This window comes from Zychaea mexicana (genome assembly GCF_025766255.1).
Source record: "Zychaea mexicana strain RSA 1403 chromosome Unknown BDB00scaffold_51, whole genome shotgun sequence".
NCBI classification, from domain to species: Eukaryota; Fungi; Mucoromycota; class Mucoromycetes; order Mucorales; family Lichtheimiaceae; genus Zychaea; species Zychaea mexicana.
In genome coordinates, this window is record NW_026516714.1 from 284,024 (window position 1) to 300,803 (window position 16,780).

Genomic DNA, 16,780 nt, shown 5'->3' on the forward strand with positions numbered 1-16,780 from the left:
CCTGGCTTCCGATCAGTATTACTATACAAACAACCCTTTCCATGTTTACTCTCACGATATAATATAGTCCTATGCAGACATCTTGATCAAAAAGACTGTCATTCATCTCAAAACTCATATATTTCGCCTGTGCAACCCAAAAAAGGAAACCGGAGTTTGGAATACGTGTCGATTTGCGTTCGTTATACACACAGTCAATCGCGCCAGTAAAGACCATTTAATAGCACTCCTCTCTTCCTGTACGTCTTTTTTTCTGTCCGCCCGTTTTGGTTCATCTCGGTTCCTGACAACAACAGCAACAACAACAATTACGACAAAGACGAAAGAGGACAAGACTTACAAACATTGCGTTTTCTTGATTTAATTCTTCTTTCGTTGCTTTTTTGGTTCCCATCTATTTTTACCAATCGCCCTTTCAACAAAAAACCGACAGCTTCTTTTTTTTTCATCATCCAACCCTGTTTTGCTTTGAAATACTATGAGCTACGTTAAACGAGACGAAGACGCCGGTAAGCAAACAGAAATGAAATAGAATGCTTTCTATATTTTATGTATTCGTGTTTGGGAAATTCTATACTCTCTGTACCTTGAAAATGGGGGAAGTGAGTGAAAACTTCCCCCCATGGATACAACCATCCCATCGCGTTTAATGGGGTCATGTCTAGAAAATATTGAAAACACTCACTTGTTACACTTGCTTACCTTTTGATATTTAGTCGCTAGCGAGATTGGCCTCTTTTATCACCTCGACAAAACCACCGTGTTACAAGAAGCTCGCGTGTTTAACGATTCTCCTGTCAATATCAGAAAATGCCGAGTGTTATTGACCAAACTTGTATATCTCTTGTATTTGGGTGAACCCTTCACGACCAAGGAAGCTACGGATCTATTCTTTAACGTGATCAAATTATTCCAGTCCAAAGACGTAGGTTTTTTTTGGACATGACAGGGTGTCTTCAAGTTTAAGAAAAGATCTGGATCTTGTTTTTTTCTTAAACGTTACGCGTTATTTTTTATTTTATGTAGACGTCGTTACGTCAAATGATGTATCTTGTCATTAAGGAACTGTCCAACGTGGCCGAGGACGTGATTATGGTTACCCAGTCGTTGATCAAGGATATCCAGTCCAAACAGGAAACTGTCTATCGTGCCAACGCAATCCGGACCTTGTGCCTGATCACCGACGTAAGGGAGGGGGAGAACCAGCTTACCCTTTATCATTGTTTTTTTGCTATCATTTTCGGACTGGGCTGACAATAACATATCTTTGTTATTATTCTCATATAGCATTCTATGATCCAAGGTATTGAGCGTATTCTTAAAGCATCTATTGTCGACAAGGTACCTTCCGTTTCTTCAGCAGCACTCGTTTCCTCCTATCACTTGTACGACGTGGCCAAAGATATTGTCCGTCGATGGTCCAACGAAGTGCAAGAGGCTGTAAACGCCAAATCATCGTCGTCCGGCTTTGCATCCAGCTATATTTCCAGCTTTGGCGGCAATAGCGCCAACAACCAGTCTCCGGTTGTCATGTCCAACAGTAGCATCTGTCAATACCATGCATTGGGCTTGTTGTATTTGATCCGTCAGCATGATCGTATGGCTGTTGCTAAATTGGTTCAGACCTTTGCTGGATCGCGTAGCGGCGGCGGATTTTTGGGCGGCGGCGGTGGTGGCGGTAGCGCTTTGAAGAACCCCGCTGCTGTTTGCTTGTTGATCCGATATGCATGCAAGGTTATGGAAGAGGATCCAAGGTAAGAAGCGCAAAATGAAAAACATGTGAGCGAAGGGAAAACGTTATAACTGTGGGACTTTTTTTTTAGTACCACACGTCGTATGTATGAGATTTTGGAAGGATTCTTAAAGCACAAGAGCGAAATGGTGAATCTTGAAGCTGCAAGAGCTATTTGTGAGATGCCTGATATGTCATCTAAGGAATTATATCCTGCCATCACTGGTAAGCTAAATATCCTATGATCAAAAAGGCGTTGAGGGAAATAAGAGGTTACGAGTAAAGTTACTTACGTCCGTTATTTTTATATTGTGCATGATAGTATTGCAACTCTTCTTGTCATCACCAAAACCAACCTTGCGATTTGCCGCGATCCGCGTCCTCAACAAATTGTCTCTTGCCAACCCTGCTGCCGTTTCACCTTGCAACTTGGATATGGAGAACCTTATTACCGACCGCAACCGCAGCATTGCTACATTTGCCATCACAACCTTGCTCAAGACTGGTAACGAGGCTTCTGTGGATCGCTTGATGAAGCAGATCTCTGGATTCATGAGCGATATCTCGGATGAATTCAAGGTGATCGTTGTGGACGCTATCCGCTCGCTCTGCTTAAAGTTCCCTGCTAAGCAGGCTGTCATGCTGAACTTTTTGAGCAGCGTCTTGCGCGACGAAGGAGGTTACGATTTCAAGAAGGCTGTTGTCGAGGCTATATTCGATATGGTCAAGTTTATCACTGATAGCAAGGATACAGGTATTGTATAGTTATGAAAATGGTGGGAGGAGGGAAGAGTATGGTGAAATTTATTAGTATTATCAAGCGGTTTGGCTAACACGGATTTTTTTTCTGTTCTGAATAGCTCTTTCACATTTGTGTGAATTTATTGAAGATTGTGAATTCACCAAACTCTCAGTCCGTATCTTGCATCTGTTGGGCGTTGAGGGACCAAAGACGCCCACTCCTACAAAGTACATTCGCTACATTTACAATCGTGTTATTCTCGAAAACTCGGTGGTCCGTGCTGCTGCTGTCAGCGCACTGGCCAAATTTGGCGTCTGTGTAGAAGAACAAGGTGTCAAGACCAGCATCCGTGTTCTTTTGACTAGGTAAAAATTGTGTTTTCTATTTGGTAAAAAAAACGGCTATTGTACCTACAGAAAAAAATTGTTCAGAAACTGATGCTTCTTTATTACCTGAAGATGTCTGGATGATGTGGATGACGAAGTCCGTGATCGTGCCGCCTTGTATCTCTCTTTGATGGATAACAGTGATGTTGCAAAGACCTTGATTCAAGATGGTATGTTATATTTTCTTGTCATCTCTTAAATCGCTGTGCAATTGTAATAATAACCATATCTGTCCTACGCCATAGATGCTACTTTCGCATTGCCGACTTTGGAACGTCAGCTTGTCGAATATGTTAATGCTCCTATGGCAAATGATCAAGAGTTCGATTTGGCCTCTGTGCCCGTGATCAGCAAATCCGAAGAGGAGGAAGACCGACGACGTCTCCGGGCACAAGACATCTTGCCTATCGCTGCTGTTGGTGGCAGCGGTGCAAACACCAACCGCACCAACTCGCCTGCTGCTCCAGCAACGCCTACACCTGGCATCAACGGCAATGCCGCCAACAACGTCAGCTCTCTCGATCAACAAGCCGTTTATGCCGAAGAATTGGCATCCATCTCCGCTTTTGCTTCATTCGGCTCTCTGTTCAAGAGCTCTGCCAAACCTATTGAGCTTACTGAAAGCGAGACCGAATACGTCGTACACTGTGTTAAGCATTCATTTGCCAACCACATTGTGTTCCAATTCAACTGCACCAACACACTCAACGACCAATTGCTTGAAAATGTGCAAATGATCATGCAGCCCGAGATGGATGATATGGGTCTGACGCAGGTCGCTGAAATACCTGCTGATAGACTCGAATACAATGTCCCCAATGCCATTTATGTCGCCTTTGAGCAACAAGATTACGCCGTTGGCTCGTTCACGTGTACACTGAAGTTTGACGTCAAGGATTGTGATCCTACCACCGGCGAGGCTGATCCTGAAGGATACGATGATGAGTACCAGGTCGAGGATGCTGAAGTGTTGATGGGTGATTATATCCGTCCCACATACGTGTCGAATTTCACAGAGGAATGGGAACAGGGTGCAGCAAGTGAAGCAATAGAAACATTTGCATTAGACAAAGATAAGGCTCCTAGCCTCAAAGGTAAAAGTGTATCTGATATTTTTTAGATATTGGAAACTATGCGAGGAATAGAATAGATCTTAAAAGAACACTTGTTAACTCGTTAATGGATCACACTTACGTCTCTCTATATAGCTGCCTGCACATCGATCCGCCAATTGCTTAGTATGCAAGCACTTGAAGACACAGGCTTACCCAAGAGCAATGCTGTACACACATTGCTTCTGGCAGGCACATTTTTGGGTGGCGCCAAGGTTTTGGCACGATGTAGGATGACTTTTGATACCACGTCCGGAGTGGCATTTGAGCTGGCAGTCCGGAATTCGCAGGAGGACGATCAAATATCCCAAGTTGTACTTTCTGCCATTGCTTAAAAACATTATAGTATATTAGACTAAATCCTTTCCCACCCCCAAACCCCCATCATGAAAAAAAAGGAATATTATAACCATCCAAATCAACTTTCCCCCTCTTCTCGCCAATATCATGCTTTTAAAGAGAACTTGAAATCTTACTAATAGATCGTTAGTTTTTCTTTATCATCAAGAAATGCTGTAATCGCTACTACTACCATTTTATTTCTTTGCTTTCTCTTTTATAAACATTTTTTTATTTCAAATTTGGTTTAACGAGTGGATGGCTATGCAGTAAAATCAAGGGACAAATCTGCGTACCTTGAGATTACTTAGCGTTTACTAATGATGCCTTCAACCAACCCTATTTGCATTAAATCCGGTGCGATCCAAGACACTATCAGTACCACACACGCTGAAACTTTCATATAAGCACTTTAGCCAAAGACGCGTTTTGACTTACGCAGTTCATCCTTTTACAGCTAGGTGCAGGATGATTTGAGATATATACATATGTATGTAATATGAGGCGGTGCAATAACTAAAAAAAACCTGTGGGCAAAAAGTTATGCTGTGATAGTGAAGCTCAGTTGGACGAAGACTTGGTTGCTTACACGTTTCCTGTGTTGTCGCATTTGATGCTCTTTTGTAACCTGGTGTGTTGGACGCGTTGCACCGCGCTATCATCTCCAAATTTACGCTCAAGTTAATGTACCATCGTGTCTTAACGAGATGGCTACGCTAAAGACACTGGTTTTTCGGCAATTATCGCTCATACTGTGTGTTTACAGGAGATTGCATTTTTATAAAAAAAAATGGTGCACATTTACGGCAGAACCGCTATTACACTTTCTGGAGACGATGGCACCCTCAGAAAGCGATTTAAAGGAATATTGTTTTCCAATGCCTGATCGTGCGGGTGTGGGATCCGAGGGGTTTGAATACGATCGCTAGTTAGACCTGTACATGGTCGAAGTACAGTACTGACTATCGGTAACTTCAAGGGCACACTAACGATTGATGATATGTGGCGGGTTTCTCGATGTCATGCGTATTAAAGGTCGTGCTAGTGGTGGAGAAGAATGACATTAATGAAGCATAAAAAGACTAAAATATTACTCTACACGGTCATATATCCGACTTTCTCATCACCAGGAAAAGGAAGACATTTTTGACCAAGTTGAGCTCAGTGGTAAAAGCATAAAAACTCGAAATGAAGTGTTATATAGGGGGAAAACCCAACGGACGCAATTACCAGCGGTATGCATAGGCTGCAAAGAGTTTAACCGCAACCATAGCATCACGAGTATTAATAAGAATACTTGTCTATGCCAAATGCAATAAGGATGATCATGATCATGATATGTAACTATTAAAGTAATCTTTTTTATTTGTCAAGCTTTGACTGTTACATCTTTGTTTATGGGCTTTAGGAGATAAGGGATTTAGTAGCATAAAGCGAGTTGCGTAGTCATTATCATTCGATGAAACTGTTAACGTAAACGGTTTTTGGTCTCTCAAATCCGCAGAAATGAGAGGTAGCAATTGCATAAGCACCCATGTTTTCTGCGTATATCCAGTCGCCAATGTTAAGTATCGGGAGCTGCGTATCATCTGTTAGACAGTCGCCTGGCTCGCATGTATGGCCCCAGACACTACATGAATATGTCCGTTCCTTTTGCTCTTGTCCGTACATGCAAATACCGCCCTTCATCAATACTGAAATGTCAAAGGCATACGATATATTATAAGAAGTTAATATACATTGCTGTAACTAGCACCACTATTCATCAGTATTTGAGAGTATACCTTTCAGATTGAGCACATCACTATAGAACAGTCTAGTGGCAAATGAAGCATGTAAGCTATCATTTACATAATCTGTAGGGATTTAACGCACACAAAACATTATTAATGGCATTCTTAATATACACGGCTAAACAATAATACTATACTTACACATGTACTTCTTGTCCTCTTCTTTATCGTCGCCGTTCTCCTTTATGGTTGCCGGTAGTAGTTTCCTGCCAACTACTTGACAGCACACCGTGAGAGTAGAAGTTGCAAAGTATCTTCCGGGCTCAGCCATGATTTCTATATCCGATGGAAAAAGCGAGTCAATGGTTTCATGAATTACAAAAGCAATCTGTTCGAAGGTTGGCATTCCAGAGTAATCGACGCCAAAAAAGCCACCACCAATATCCAGTAAGTTAAAATTCTTGAACCCGAGGTTCTTGGCACGGTCGAAAATAAGGCGTGAGCTCTTTAAAGTATCCTTATAAGCCTCGGTATCAGAGCATCCACTACCGACGTGGAAGCTAAAACGTACGTACAGAACAGTTAGAAAGAGATAATCATAGCAAAAAGCAATAATTAGTAGAAGCTGATTAAGCCTTTAATTCCTTTGCTTTTCGCGCCTATCTATTTGCACTTAATATGATACCTGACGCCAACAAGATCGAGTTCAAGTTCCTTGGCAGTGTTCAATAAATTATTCACATCTGATAAAGGTGCTCCATATTTAATACCAATTCCCCACTGGGCCTTTGAATCATCGGTTAAAATGCGCAGTAGAAGCTGTGCTTTAGGATACAAGGTCTTGATTTTGTATAATTCATCGATATTATCAAAGGTCATTTTGGCGACGCCGTGATCTGCGGCGTAGCGGAGATACGAGGCTTGTTTGCATGTATGAGCATAGATAATGTTAGTGGACTTGACGCCAAGATCAATGACCTTTTTCATCTCGGGACCACTAGCACAGTCAAAGCCAGTGCCTAGTGATGCTAGGTACTGTATGATTCTCGGGTCTGGATTACACTTGACAGCTATTGTATAGTGGTAAAGAGTGCAGCAACATCACATATACGACGAGAATAAAAAATCAGTTAGCCAGGACGAATTACATTCTTTCTCGACATCTAGAGCGACGGTGATTAAGGAGAAAAGAAAGTAGCACACCATAATACGGCTTAATTTTTGGAAAGCACTTTTTCCATCTCAAATACTGGCGATGCAACTGCCCTAGGTCCACGATATAAAAGCAATCATCTTGGCCGAATTTATTATCGAGAGCAACTGTGGCGAGTTTTTTCTTGATCGCCTCATGAATTACGTCGTCCTTGCCATTCTGAGCGTCGCTGTCGATAGTGGAGGAGTCAGTAGAACGTTCAATACGATGCTCCGCTGTCGAGGTGGCTGTAATTAGAGGCTTCGTTTTTGATGAAATCGGATTTTGAGCTACACTGATATGCATGATATCTTTTACGTCAGATTAATCAAAGGCTTTATGCGAATAGCAGTGACAGCGATGAATTATTTTCCTATAGCGAAAGAGAAACAAAGCAGCCAATTAGGCGAGGAAAGTTGGTAAGTAAATTTACTTTTTTGTTGAAGAATTAAAGAGACCTTTTTTTTGAAACGAGAAAATTGTACCAACAGCAGAAGCCGTGAAAAAGGTGAAGATATATACCTGCTGTGGTTGGGGTGCTCAGCAAATTTAATTGAGTCTGAGTGACGTCTGAAAATGATAAGATTTCAAAGGATACATGGTTTGAATAAGTAGTATACCGAAAAAAAAAGAAGGATACGAACGAAGTGTATATGCAGAGTGATTTATCCAGTTGCATTAATTGTAGTTGAGCCGATGCCGCAACAGAAGCCGATTGCATCCATATGTTGTTTGTGCAAATATAATCACACCATGAAATATTAGCAGGAGACACTGTATGATGAACCTGTATAGAGTCGCCAAAAATGCATGACAAGGATATGATTATTGTAGTCATGGGAACTCAGAAGTTTCAATAGTATATCATCATGAGAGCATAGTAATGCATTGCTTGCAAGGTCTACTGTATTAGGAAACATAGAATATAAAACTTCGAAATATATATGTAAACCGTAGTGACAGCAGCAGTTTGATAACGGAACGGGTAATGAGTTCAAATCAGCAAGAGCGACAAGCGTACATGTGGACTCATGACACGCTCAGGCTGCGAGGTCATCAATGACTCAAAAATACTTGACTTCTTACTGCATGCGTGAGAAAATTTATTTTATTTCGAATCCAATACTAGGCTATTAGCGCATCGCTTACATGCAAGTATCATAAGAACAGCGACCTGCTTGTAATATTATGCGTATACCTCTATTGTCACAGAATTTCGCATCAACCAGTAGGTGATTAATCTAATTACTGTAATCAAACTGAATTGACGTTTTCTAAATACCTGAAATTGAGATAAGTAATATGCCAGTGGGAAGCATAATACAATTGTGAATTTAGTAAGGGCCGGAATTCTGCAGGAGGTATGTAAATGGTGTATGTGTACTATCGGCTGTAATAGTTTCCTGTCGTGATACATAGTTTTTTTCTCGCTTTCACTTTGCTTCTAGTTCATATGTTTATGAATATAAAGACAACAATGTATAGCAGTCTTGTGCCATGCATCCTATGAGCAATGTCACACTGCATCAGATACGAACATATTCACTTGATAACTTTTTTTATGGTGAGGTATTATTAAGTGGGACAACGTTGTAAAACTGTTTATAATTTTATGATTAGGTTATGAAATGACATCCTTATGATGCAATCCTGTACTTTCTTTTAAAACCTACTTGATAACTAACAATAGTACAGCGATAATGAGTATACATATAATAGCAGATTGAGGTGGTGGGGCAGTAGATAATTATGTTGGCTGGAATATTTTATTCTAAGCCTTGCACGTATTCTCATTTATTGAATCTGAAGGATGAGTACGGTGGCGGAATGGGCAGCAAATGTGTACTCAAAATCACTCTTGCTGTACAGCTTGAAGACCGATTCATCAGTCTTGACAGCGGTGGATTCATTGCTGTTCTCAAGGTCCAAGCAGTCGCCTGTAATAACACGTGCAACACCTTCTGTGTTCGCAGCCAAGCTCTTGAGATTGATGCTGACAATTTGCTCAGTGTCTCGGATGTTGGCAACCTTGATGAAGACTTGCTTAGTATCCTTGTTAGATCCAACCACCCAATAAAAGGGACCAAACTCGCCGTCGGTATGATCAACTTGAAGAATAGTGTCGGCACCTTTCAGCAAAGTGAGCATAATAAATGATTAGTTACTATTTTTCAGCAATTACAATTAGTAATAATGAAATTTTTAAAGTAGAGGACTTACGGTTGCTACTCCATTCCTTAAAGACATAGTACGAAGGTGTAAATCAAACCTTTTCGGTATCAAAATGAATCATGTTGGATGAAAATCCAAAAGATGAATCTCTTTCATAATTGCCCGTTTTCATGTTCATTATTGAGCCCATGTAATATAACGAGTAATGTCACATACCAGTTTCCATTGCTCTTGACCTTCGCGCTTAATTAATGGGGCATAGGCAACCAATTTAACAAGATCCGAGTTTCTCTCCATACCAGTAAGGAATTTAGCATTGCCAATCCCAGTTTCCTAGTTGGCGGGTGATCCGGTGCAGCGCCATTTGATATGGGCATGATAAGGTTAGATTCGTACTACTTGTACAATGTCATACTGCTTATGGAGAAAGCTCCAATTGCGGGAAATTATGCGATAGATGCCTCAGACATTATTATTATTATTTTTTCGAGAAAAACTAAGATGATAATTTTTCACTTCACTTACCTAGGTGTCCGTGGAGAAAACGACAGGCCTGCTGTTGAAAACTCGTACTTTTTTTCTCCATTTAGGAATAACATGGTTTATGATGGATTATAATATCCCTTTTGGCAAATCGCAAAAAGTCCAAGAAGCAATAGAAACTTGCCCGGCTTTTATTTTATGCATTGCATGGTTTTGATGGATACGTTATCCGTGATCTGCGTGGTATTACACATTTTACTAAGGTATATAAATGCTCTCTGCAGTATACATACTGCCTGAATATATATTTATAGGATACAGCTTGACGACGCCCATTTCTGCCTCTAGGTATTGTTTAGCACTTTAACTAAAGCTGAAGTGTATTTGTGTGAAAATACAATATGTGTAACAAAGGTGGAGATCACAACATACAGTCTCTGATTGAAAATCCAATTCTTTTACCGGCAATATACTTGTATCCTGGATATATAACACGGTCACAAAATCTTTCATAGAAAGATACTATGTACTTTTGTAAATAGATGTCTAAATTGCACAGTAGATAAACAATTTATAAATTAAAGCTCAATATACCATAGAAGCCTCTCAGAATGAAGCTATTGTAGTATGGAGCAAATGTGTATGACAAGTATAAATTTGAAAGACAATCGGTCAAAACTGTCGTTAAATAAGTCGATCAGGTCTTTCAACAATTTGAATATATGGATCGCCTGGGGCAGATGTAATTCCACCGTCAAGATAAGAATCCAAATCTGGGTATCTTGGCTGTCCTTGGTGGTCCAATGTTGGCTCAATGATTGAAGTTGCCAAGATCCGCACCCAGAAATAAAACATCTCTACATCAGCCTATATCATGCTCAGTAAAAAACGTCAATATCATGCTTATAAATACTATCTGTAAGCTAGACGAATTACCATATGAACTCCAGGACACGTTCGCCTTGTTTTCAAAAAAATAAATAAAAAAAACGTTTGAGTACCGAATAAGAAATTTCAATTTGCGCATGAACTACTTAATATAATAATACCTTCCCCAGCCAAACATAAATTGATCGCGACCCCGTGAGGCACTTGAGCTTACTGAAGCAGCTAATGTTCGCTGATCCAGCATGTAACGTTCCGGAACAAATTCTCTCGGCTTGTCGTACAATGCTTCACTCAAGTTCAAAGTGTAAGTATTAGATAAAAGCACAGCACCTTTGTGTATCAGGTATCCTTGATATTCGACTTCTTGTAAATTCTGCCCAATCAGTAATCTTAACAGGTTTCCTTTTTGCCAGGAGCCGACCAGCTATTTGTTTACTTACAGTCTTCCGTTACTTCATGTGGAATACCGGAGGGAACCGTCGTTCGATAACGCATGCATTCTTTCTGCACAGAAATCAATAATGGAAAGTTCTCCCTTTCTTCGTACTCTGGCAAGCGGCCATGCTCAGCAATGAATTTGTCGATCTCGGTATGGAGTCTCTTTTGGACATCTTTATAATGCGATAGTATGACGAAAGCCCACGATAGTGTCATTGCTGTTGTGTCTGTTCCAGCTTCAATTATATCGACTAGTAAAAACAACCAAAGTTATTAGTATACGTAGCTGCCATATTAAAATAAACTTTGATGCTATCGTTGTGCATCTTCGACGATATGATAAACATTAACATGTAACGTCCTCTCACCAACAAATAATAGAATGTCGTCATCTTCTAATTCGTTCTCGTCCTTGAGTTCGTATAAGATTTTGACAAAACAATCTTCATCGCTCTCAAGTGCTTCTCTGATTAAGCGCCAATATACCGGGTCACGTTTTTCGTGAACAAACTCGCGCATCTCCTTCTCGTTACTCTTAAACCACGGGCCGAATAAGGCTGAAAATGCAGGCAGAAATGTCGGCATATCTTGATCAGGTGCACTGAGTTTAATAGATGTCCCAGTGAGATCAATCATAGTTATTGCCAGGGGGTCGTCCAATGACTCTGCTCTTTTCGCGAAGAATGTTTGCATGATAAGGTTCAGTGTGCCAACTTGCAAGGACTTGAGTATATTCACGTGACCATTTTCCAATGTGTCCTTTAAAAGCATTTCCGAAACCCATTCTGCTTCTTGCTTGAACGTGTGGACTTTACGCGACACTCCCTTGGGTCCAAAGAGACTTTGTGCTATTATTAAGAGTGAAAAGAATATGGAATAGCCTTAGGTAACTACAATGTAGCAGTCATTTGTGATACAAAATTTTGTAGATCTACGTACCGATCGCACGACTTTGTTTCCATCGCTTATCTGCGTCAGCAAACACCATCCCTCTAATAAACATTACATTGAAAGCTATATTACTATACCTTTTCTTCTTGATGCTTACTTCATTTTAATCAGTATTGGAGTGATTGCAATTGTTTACCTTTTCCCAAGTGAAACATATTGAGATGTGAAAAGATGAAACGGGCGGTCAGAAGTAATCGCACCTTTAACTCTAAGAATGTCATTCGCAATATCGGAATCGCCAATAATAATCCACGACTTGATACCCATATTTATACGGATTAAAGGTCCTATAGGTGGGTTCGTCAACCGTTTTATTACATACAGCCGAGTGGTATAGTTGTGTGAGTGACGATGCATTTAGAAATACGAATCATAAAATGGCAGTCCACGACTACTACTACTATAGCTACTGACCATATTTTCTATGCCACTCATCAAATTTAAAAGCAGGAATTTCGCTCGGGAGCTGGAATATATGACCTATTGTTCGACATGAAGTTAATAAAGGCTCACGGTCAATCTTCTTCGTAAGTAGATGCATGTATAAAAAAACCGAGAGGGAGAGAGCTTTAAATTACCAAAATATGGTAGACCGCCAGGTACGAGAGGAACCTCTTGTGGCGGCTTTTGACTAGTTATTCCGTCCTCGTTGTATTTGCTTCCTGTTGGTTTTGCTAGATATGTATCAAATAGATACATGCCATAAAGTGCAATTCCTGCAGCCATAGCGATGGATATGACTTGCGGTGGTGTGTTTTGGTATTGTTTGAGAAAATTATCTGTAAATTTGGTCATTGCTGACATCTTTCATATCAAGCTAACTAAAGAAAAGAAACAATAGTAGTGATGAAGGAGAAAAGAGGAGCAGTTTTTTGATCTTCAAAAACTGGCCTAATCCTTTTCTCTTTTATTCGGTGGTTAAGTTAAAGTTACCAAGATCGGTACATCAACAATGTGGCAATAGTAATAGTACCAAAAAGAGGTCTACTAACATAGCTATAGTGATTCTGATTAGGGATTCACTCCAAGTGCTATGATCATATTGTGTGATGTTTCGACCGAAGCATATGCCGATAATGTACATATATATGTGCCCTGAACAGATGTATATATATATAGGCAGAAAAGAGCTAAATTATTGTTTCTGATGCATCTACTTCCCATTTACGACTAAGGTTCTACTAACTCTTTCTTTGCATATCCTTTGTTTTTAAGGAGTTCTGTTTGCACGTTTTTATGCATATTGGTTATTGCTTCAGATGACGATTTTTTCAACGTTCTTGCTATTCCCGCCCGAATTTTTTGGTGGTAGAGATGTATATTACGCAAACACTTAACTGTTCCTAGATTATTATGCAGATGACACTGTGTTTACTCGTTTGGCTGACTTGTTGGTTGTAGGCTCAACGACACTATGAAAGCTAACCCAAACATGAACGATCTTGTAATGTTGACGGACATCACTAGGCTGGCGTATCTAATAATACAAAGTCAGAAATACTCTGACAACTTGGATCATTAGTTCTCTCCTCGCTCTTTCTTCTGACGTAAAAATAATGTCTGTTGTACCACTTCCTTTCTCTGCTTATATACAACACATCATAGGCAATTGCGACAGTTTACTGAGACTTCTTGTTTACGATTCTGACTGTACAATGACCTATAACTCTACCAAAGCTCTTATAGGTATTCTATATACACTAAATATATTGCGCCGTTGGAAAAGACAGTGTTACTGCTCTTGAAAGCTCGAATGTTTTTTCTCGTATGGGTGGCATGGTCCCAAAGTAGAAATACTATGAAGTTTTAATACAGTATGTACAAAAATCGAAGTCTCTTCAACGGTCACTAATAGCATATACTAGCAAACACTCCACAACATATGCTGCCTAAACCCCCTTTTTTAATACAATATGATAGTGTGTCTATGACACATATTAAGTTCTCACGTTCATATGACACTCGTGAGACAACGTTCGTTATAATATGCAGCACGTATAACTATTACGTATTTCAGATACATGCTTGTAAATAGGAGAGGGTTATAACACAAGTGCAAACTAACATGTAAATCCCTGTTATGGAGCGTAGTATGTTGCCCTCATCCACTGCACTGACGCATGATTAATATAGTGAGTATGGTCAACGTTCGTGCATCCTGTGCCGAAATGAATACGCAAGCAATCAATTTGAACAGAACGTTGTTATTCAAACTAGTAGAATGTTTCAACGGAAAATGTTGCTTCATTATGATAATGAGTAAGTTATACCTGAGCCTATAATACAAATGAGTAACAGCTTACATATACTTTTTTTAAATTTTATACGATGGTTTTCTTAATTGGGTGAAACTTCTTCCTAATTTCGCATATACTTTGCCACATAAGAAGTATCCTTCCTTGTGACTTCTTGCATAAGAGTCACCAATCTCCAGTTGATGCAATTTGTACATGCTTCCTTTGGCAATGGAAAGCATCATATCCAACCATACGCTCGCTATCTACAAATCATGTGATCGCTTCTCCCTTTCTCTCTGTTCAAGGAGAAAGAAAGGAGGAAAGAAGACTGTAAGTCCTCAGACGCTGTCTTATCGCATAAATGATGCTCCATTAAATCTGGAATCATGCAAGTAGATGTGAAGATGAAGGTTGTTTAAACCCCAAGAAAACAGTAAGTCCTTTGCTGGATAGAACATAAATGTAAAAAACAGTATAATACTAAGCTTGAGATGGCAAGTAGTTTCTATAAGAGTTTTCTGTACATCTAGTGCATATACTATGGAGAGATGCGTAAGTGGTACGTGTATATCGTTCGACGTACATACAGAACCTAGATATCCTTTCTGATATCTACATGGTAAGCGTGACATACTGTAAATGCAGCCCGCCATTAAACGTCCCCTGTTTCTGCGGGTGTGTAGAGGTGCATGCATGCCGCACCTGCATGTTTTACCATTTATATACGCGATGATTTCTCTATTTATAAGCAAGCTACAGTATGCCAAACAAAGCCCTTATGAGAGTAACGGACATAAGGTGAAGGCGAACGCACAATGTGTATAATAGAGTAACGTATTACAGTTGTTTTTCCATCGAGTAATTCGACTCAGTAATAAGGGATATAGCTGTACAATAAATCAATCTTTTCGTTCTACATTTTGTTCAAAACCGAAATGACGACGGATTCTTTGCCCGTACAGCTTGACTATAAGTAAGAGACCAGCCGAGAGCCAACTGAGTCCAGCGAGGAAAACTGAATAGTATCCAAAACCAATTCTGTCAATCATTGGAGGAGCAGTAAGGCTTAAACAGCAGCCAAGTACCATCGAGCTAAAGACTCCTGCTGCATTAGCTGAAGCCGCCTGGCTAGGGTGTATCGCATCGGACCAATAGGCACCCATAGCTGACGTGATTTGGTTTACACCAAAGCATTGAATGCCGAAACCAATAATAGCTGACCAGTAGGTGAGATTATTATTGATGCTCCAGCCGAAAAGTAGTAATCTACCAGGAATAAATATCAAGCAACACGGCCAGATATTTATTGTGATGCGATCTTCCACTTTGTGTCGTCCGCCACGTTTGGTTCGTGACGACAAGAGCAATCGATCCGAAAGTTGACCATTAATAAGGGCACCAAGTAAGTGGCCGCAACCTGCACCTGAATAGCTTAAGCCTGGATTATATAATAAACACAAGTGGTTTAGTAATACTTTTACGCGCACACATTTGCACCTGCTTTCATATGGGGAGTTAATGTCGTACGGATTGCAATACAAACTTACTTGCCAAGCGAAGTGGTGCTTTTGTTCAGACAGTGTCGGAACAATGGTCTTGACAGTAAACATACCCGCAAATGCGACGCCGGCGGCCAGAGAGGTCAACGAAATGTGAGGGTAGCATAACAGTAAAATTGGACGGAGCGGGTTAATCACTTTCTTCTTTCTTGCTTCGGTTTCTTGTTGCTGGATTTCATTTTTGTTGATCGTTGCTGTGTCCACCGACGTGGATGATGTCTCTGCTGTTATTATAGTTGCTGATGATATTGCTGCTGTAGGGAGCTTTTCCTCCACATCAAACCTTTTGCTGTCACGAAATGTTTCTGGCAGGGAAATGAATGAAACAATAACGACAAGGGCACCAAAAGCAAAGCAGAACCAGAAAGTGGTGCGCCACGTGTTATTGCTGATAGTCAGAAATCCGCCAATAATAGGACCTAATAATAAGATCATCCAACAGAGTATGATATGTACTGACGTGAGTCAGCAGGAAGCAAAGGTAGTCTAGGAACGAGGAGCTCAGGAAGAGCGCAACACAGATCTTTCTTCTTTGGATAGTGACAAGTGATGCGTGTGTCAAACCTCGAACGTTCCAACAGCTTTCCCTTGAAACGAAAACTCCGTAGAGTGAAAGCGCATTGTTACGCAACGATTTGGCCAATTTACTTGGTACTCAAAGTGCACAAAGGAATGGCGGGTGAACAAGGTGATCAATGGAGCAACGAGTTACGCGCAAAAGGGTCAAAAGATGTACAGTAGGAAGTCATCGTTTATGGCGTTATTCTTCTGATCGTCCCAATGGATCTTGAAAGCTGCTAAAAAAAACGTAGAACC

General features: G+C 40.3%; 5 protein-coding genes across 5 annotated transcripts; 1 reads left to right on the forward strand and 4 right to left on the reverse strand.

Moving 5' to 3' along the window:
* The first annotated feature begins 146 nt into the window (after window positions 1-146).
* Window positions 147-4,521, forward strand: BDB00DRAFT_830307 (adaptin N terminal region-domain-containing protein). The gene is made up of 10 exons (XM_053124021.1): window positions 147-509; window positions 717-925; window positions 1,027-1,185; window positions 1,288-1,754; window positions 1,824-1,957; window positions 2,055-2,486; window positions 2,593-2,839; window positions 2,933-3,030; window positions 3,106-3,954; window positions 4,069-4,521. The coding sequence occupies exons 1-10, from the start codon at window positions 479-481 to the stop codon at window positions 4,305-4,307; spliced, it is 2,865 nt and encodes a 954-aa protein (XP_052978386.1). The 5' UTR covers window positions 147-478; the 3' UTR covers window positions 4,308-4,521.
* A 1,120-nt stretch (window positions 4,522-5,641) lies between these two features.
* On the reverse strand, window positions 5,642-7,871 carry BDB00DRAFT_830313 (pyridoxal-dependent decarboxylase). Its single transcript, XM_053124022.1, has 6 exons — window positions 7,722-7,871; window positions 7,248-7,609; window positions 6,730-7,114; window positions 6,246-6,604; window positions 6,096-6,167; window positions 5,642-6,005 (listed from the first exon to the last, which is right to left on the reverse strand). Exons 2-6 carry the CDS (start codon window positions 7,540-7,542, stop codon window positions 5,764-5,766), a joined length of 1,353 nt encoding a protein of 450 aa, XP_052978387.1. The 5' UTR covers window positions 7,543-7,609; window positions 7,722-7,871; the 3' UTR covers window positions 5,642-5,763.
* Window positions 7,872-9,030: 1,159 nt separating this feature from the next.
* Window positions 9,031-9,705, reverse strand: BDB00DRAFT_873761 (uncharacterized protein; the record flags this gene model as incomplete). The annotated part of the gene is made up of 3 exons (XM_053127136.1): window positions 9,031-9,365; window positions 9,457-9,472; window positions 9,625-9,705. 3 exons carry the CDS (start codon window positions 9,703-9,705, stop codon window positions 9,031-9,033), a joined length of 432 nt encoding a protein of 143 aa, XP_052978388.1.
* Window positions 9,706-10,518: 813 nt separating this feature from the next.
* Window positions 10,519-12,963, reverse strand: BDB00DRAFT_930008 (cytochrome P450; the record flags this gene model as incomplete). The annotated part of the gene is made up of 9 exons (XM_053128989.1): window positions 10,519-10,758; window positions 10,828-10,852; window positions 10,941-11,139; window positions 11,220-11,468; window positions 11,586-12,065; window positions 12,157-12,209; window positions 12,305-12,455; window positions 12,583-12,648; window positions 12,747-12,963. The coding sequence occupies 9 exons, from the start codon at window positions 12,961-12,963 to the stop codon at window positions 10,576-10,578; spliced, it is 1,623 nt and encodes a 540-aa protein (XP_052978389.1). The 3' UTR covers window positions 10,519-10,575.
* Window positions 12,964-15,304: 2,341 nt separating this feature from the next.
* Window positions 15,305-16,399, reverse strand: BDB00DRAFT_766078 (major facilitator superfamily domain-containing protein; the record flags this gene model as incomplete). Its single annotated transcript, XM_053119565.1, has 2 exons — window positions 15,305-15,843; window positions 15,949-16,399. 2 exons carry the CDS (start codon window positions 16,397-16,399, stop codon window positions 15,305-15,307), a joined length of 990 nt encoding a protein of 329 aa, XP_052978390.1.
* Between the last annotated feature and the right edge of the window lie 381 nt (window positions 16,400-16,780).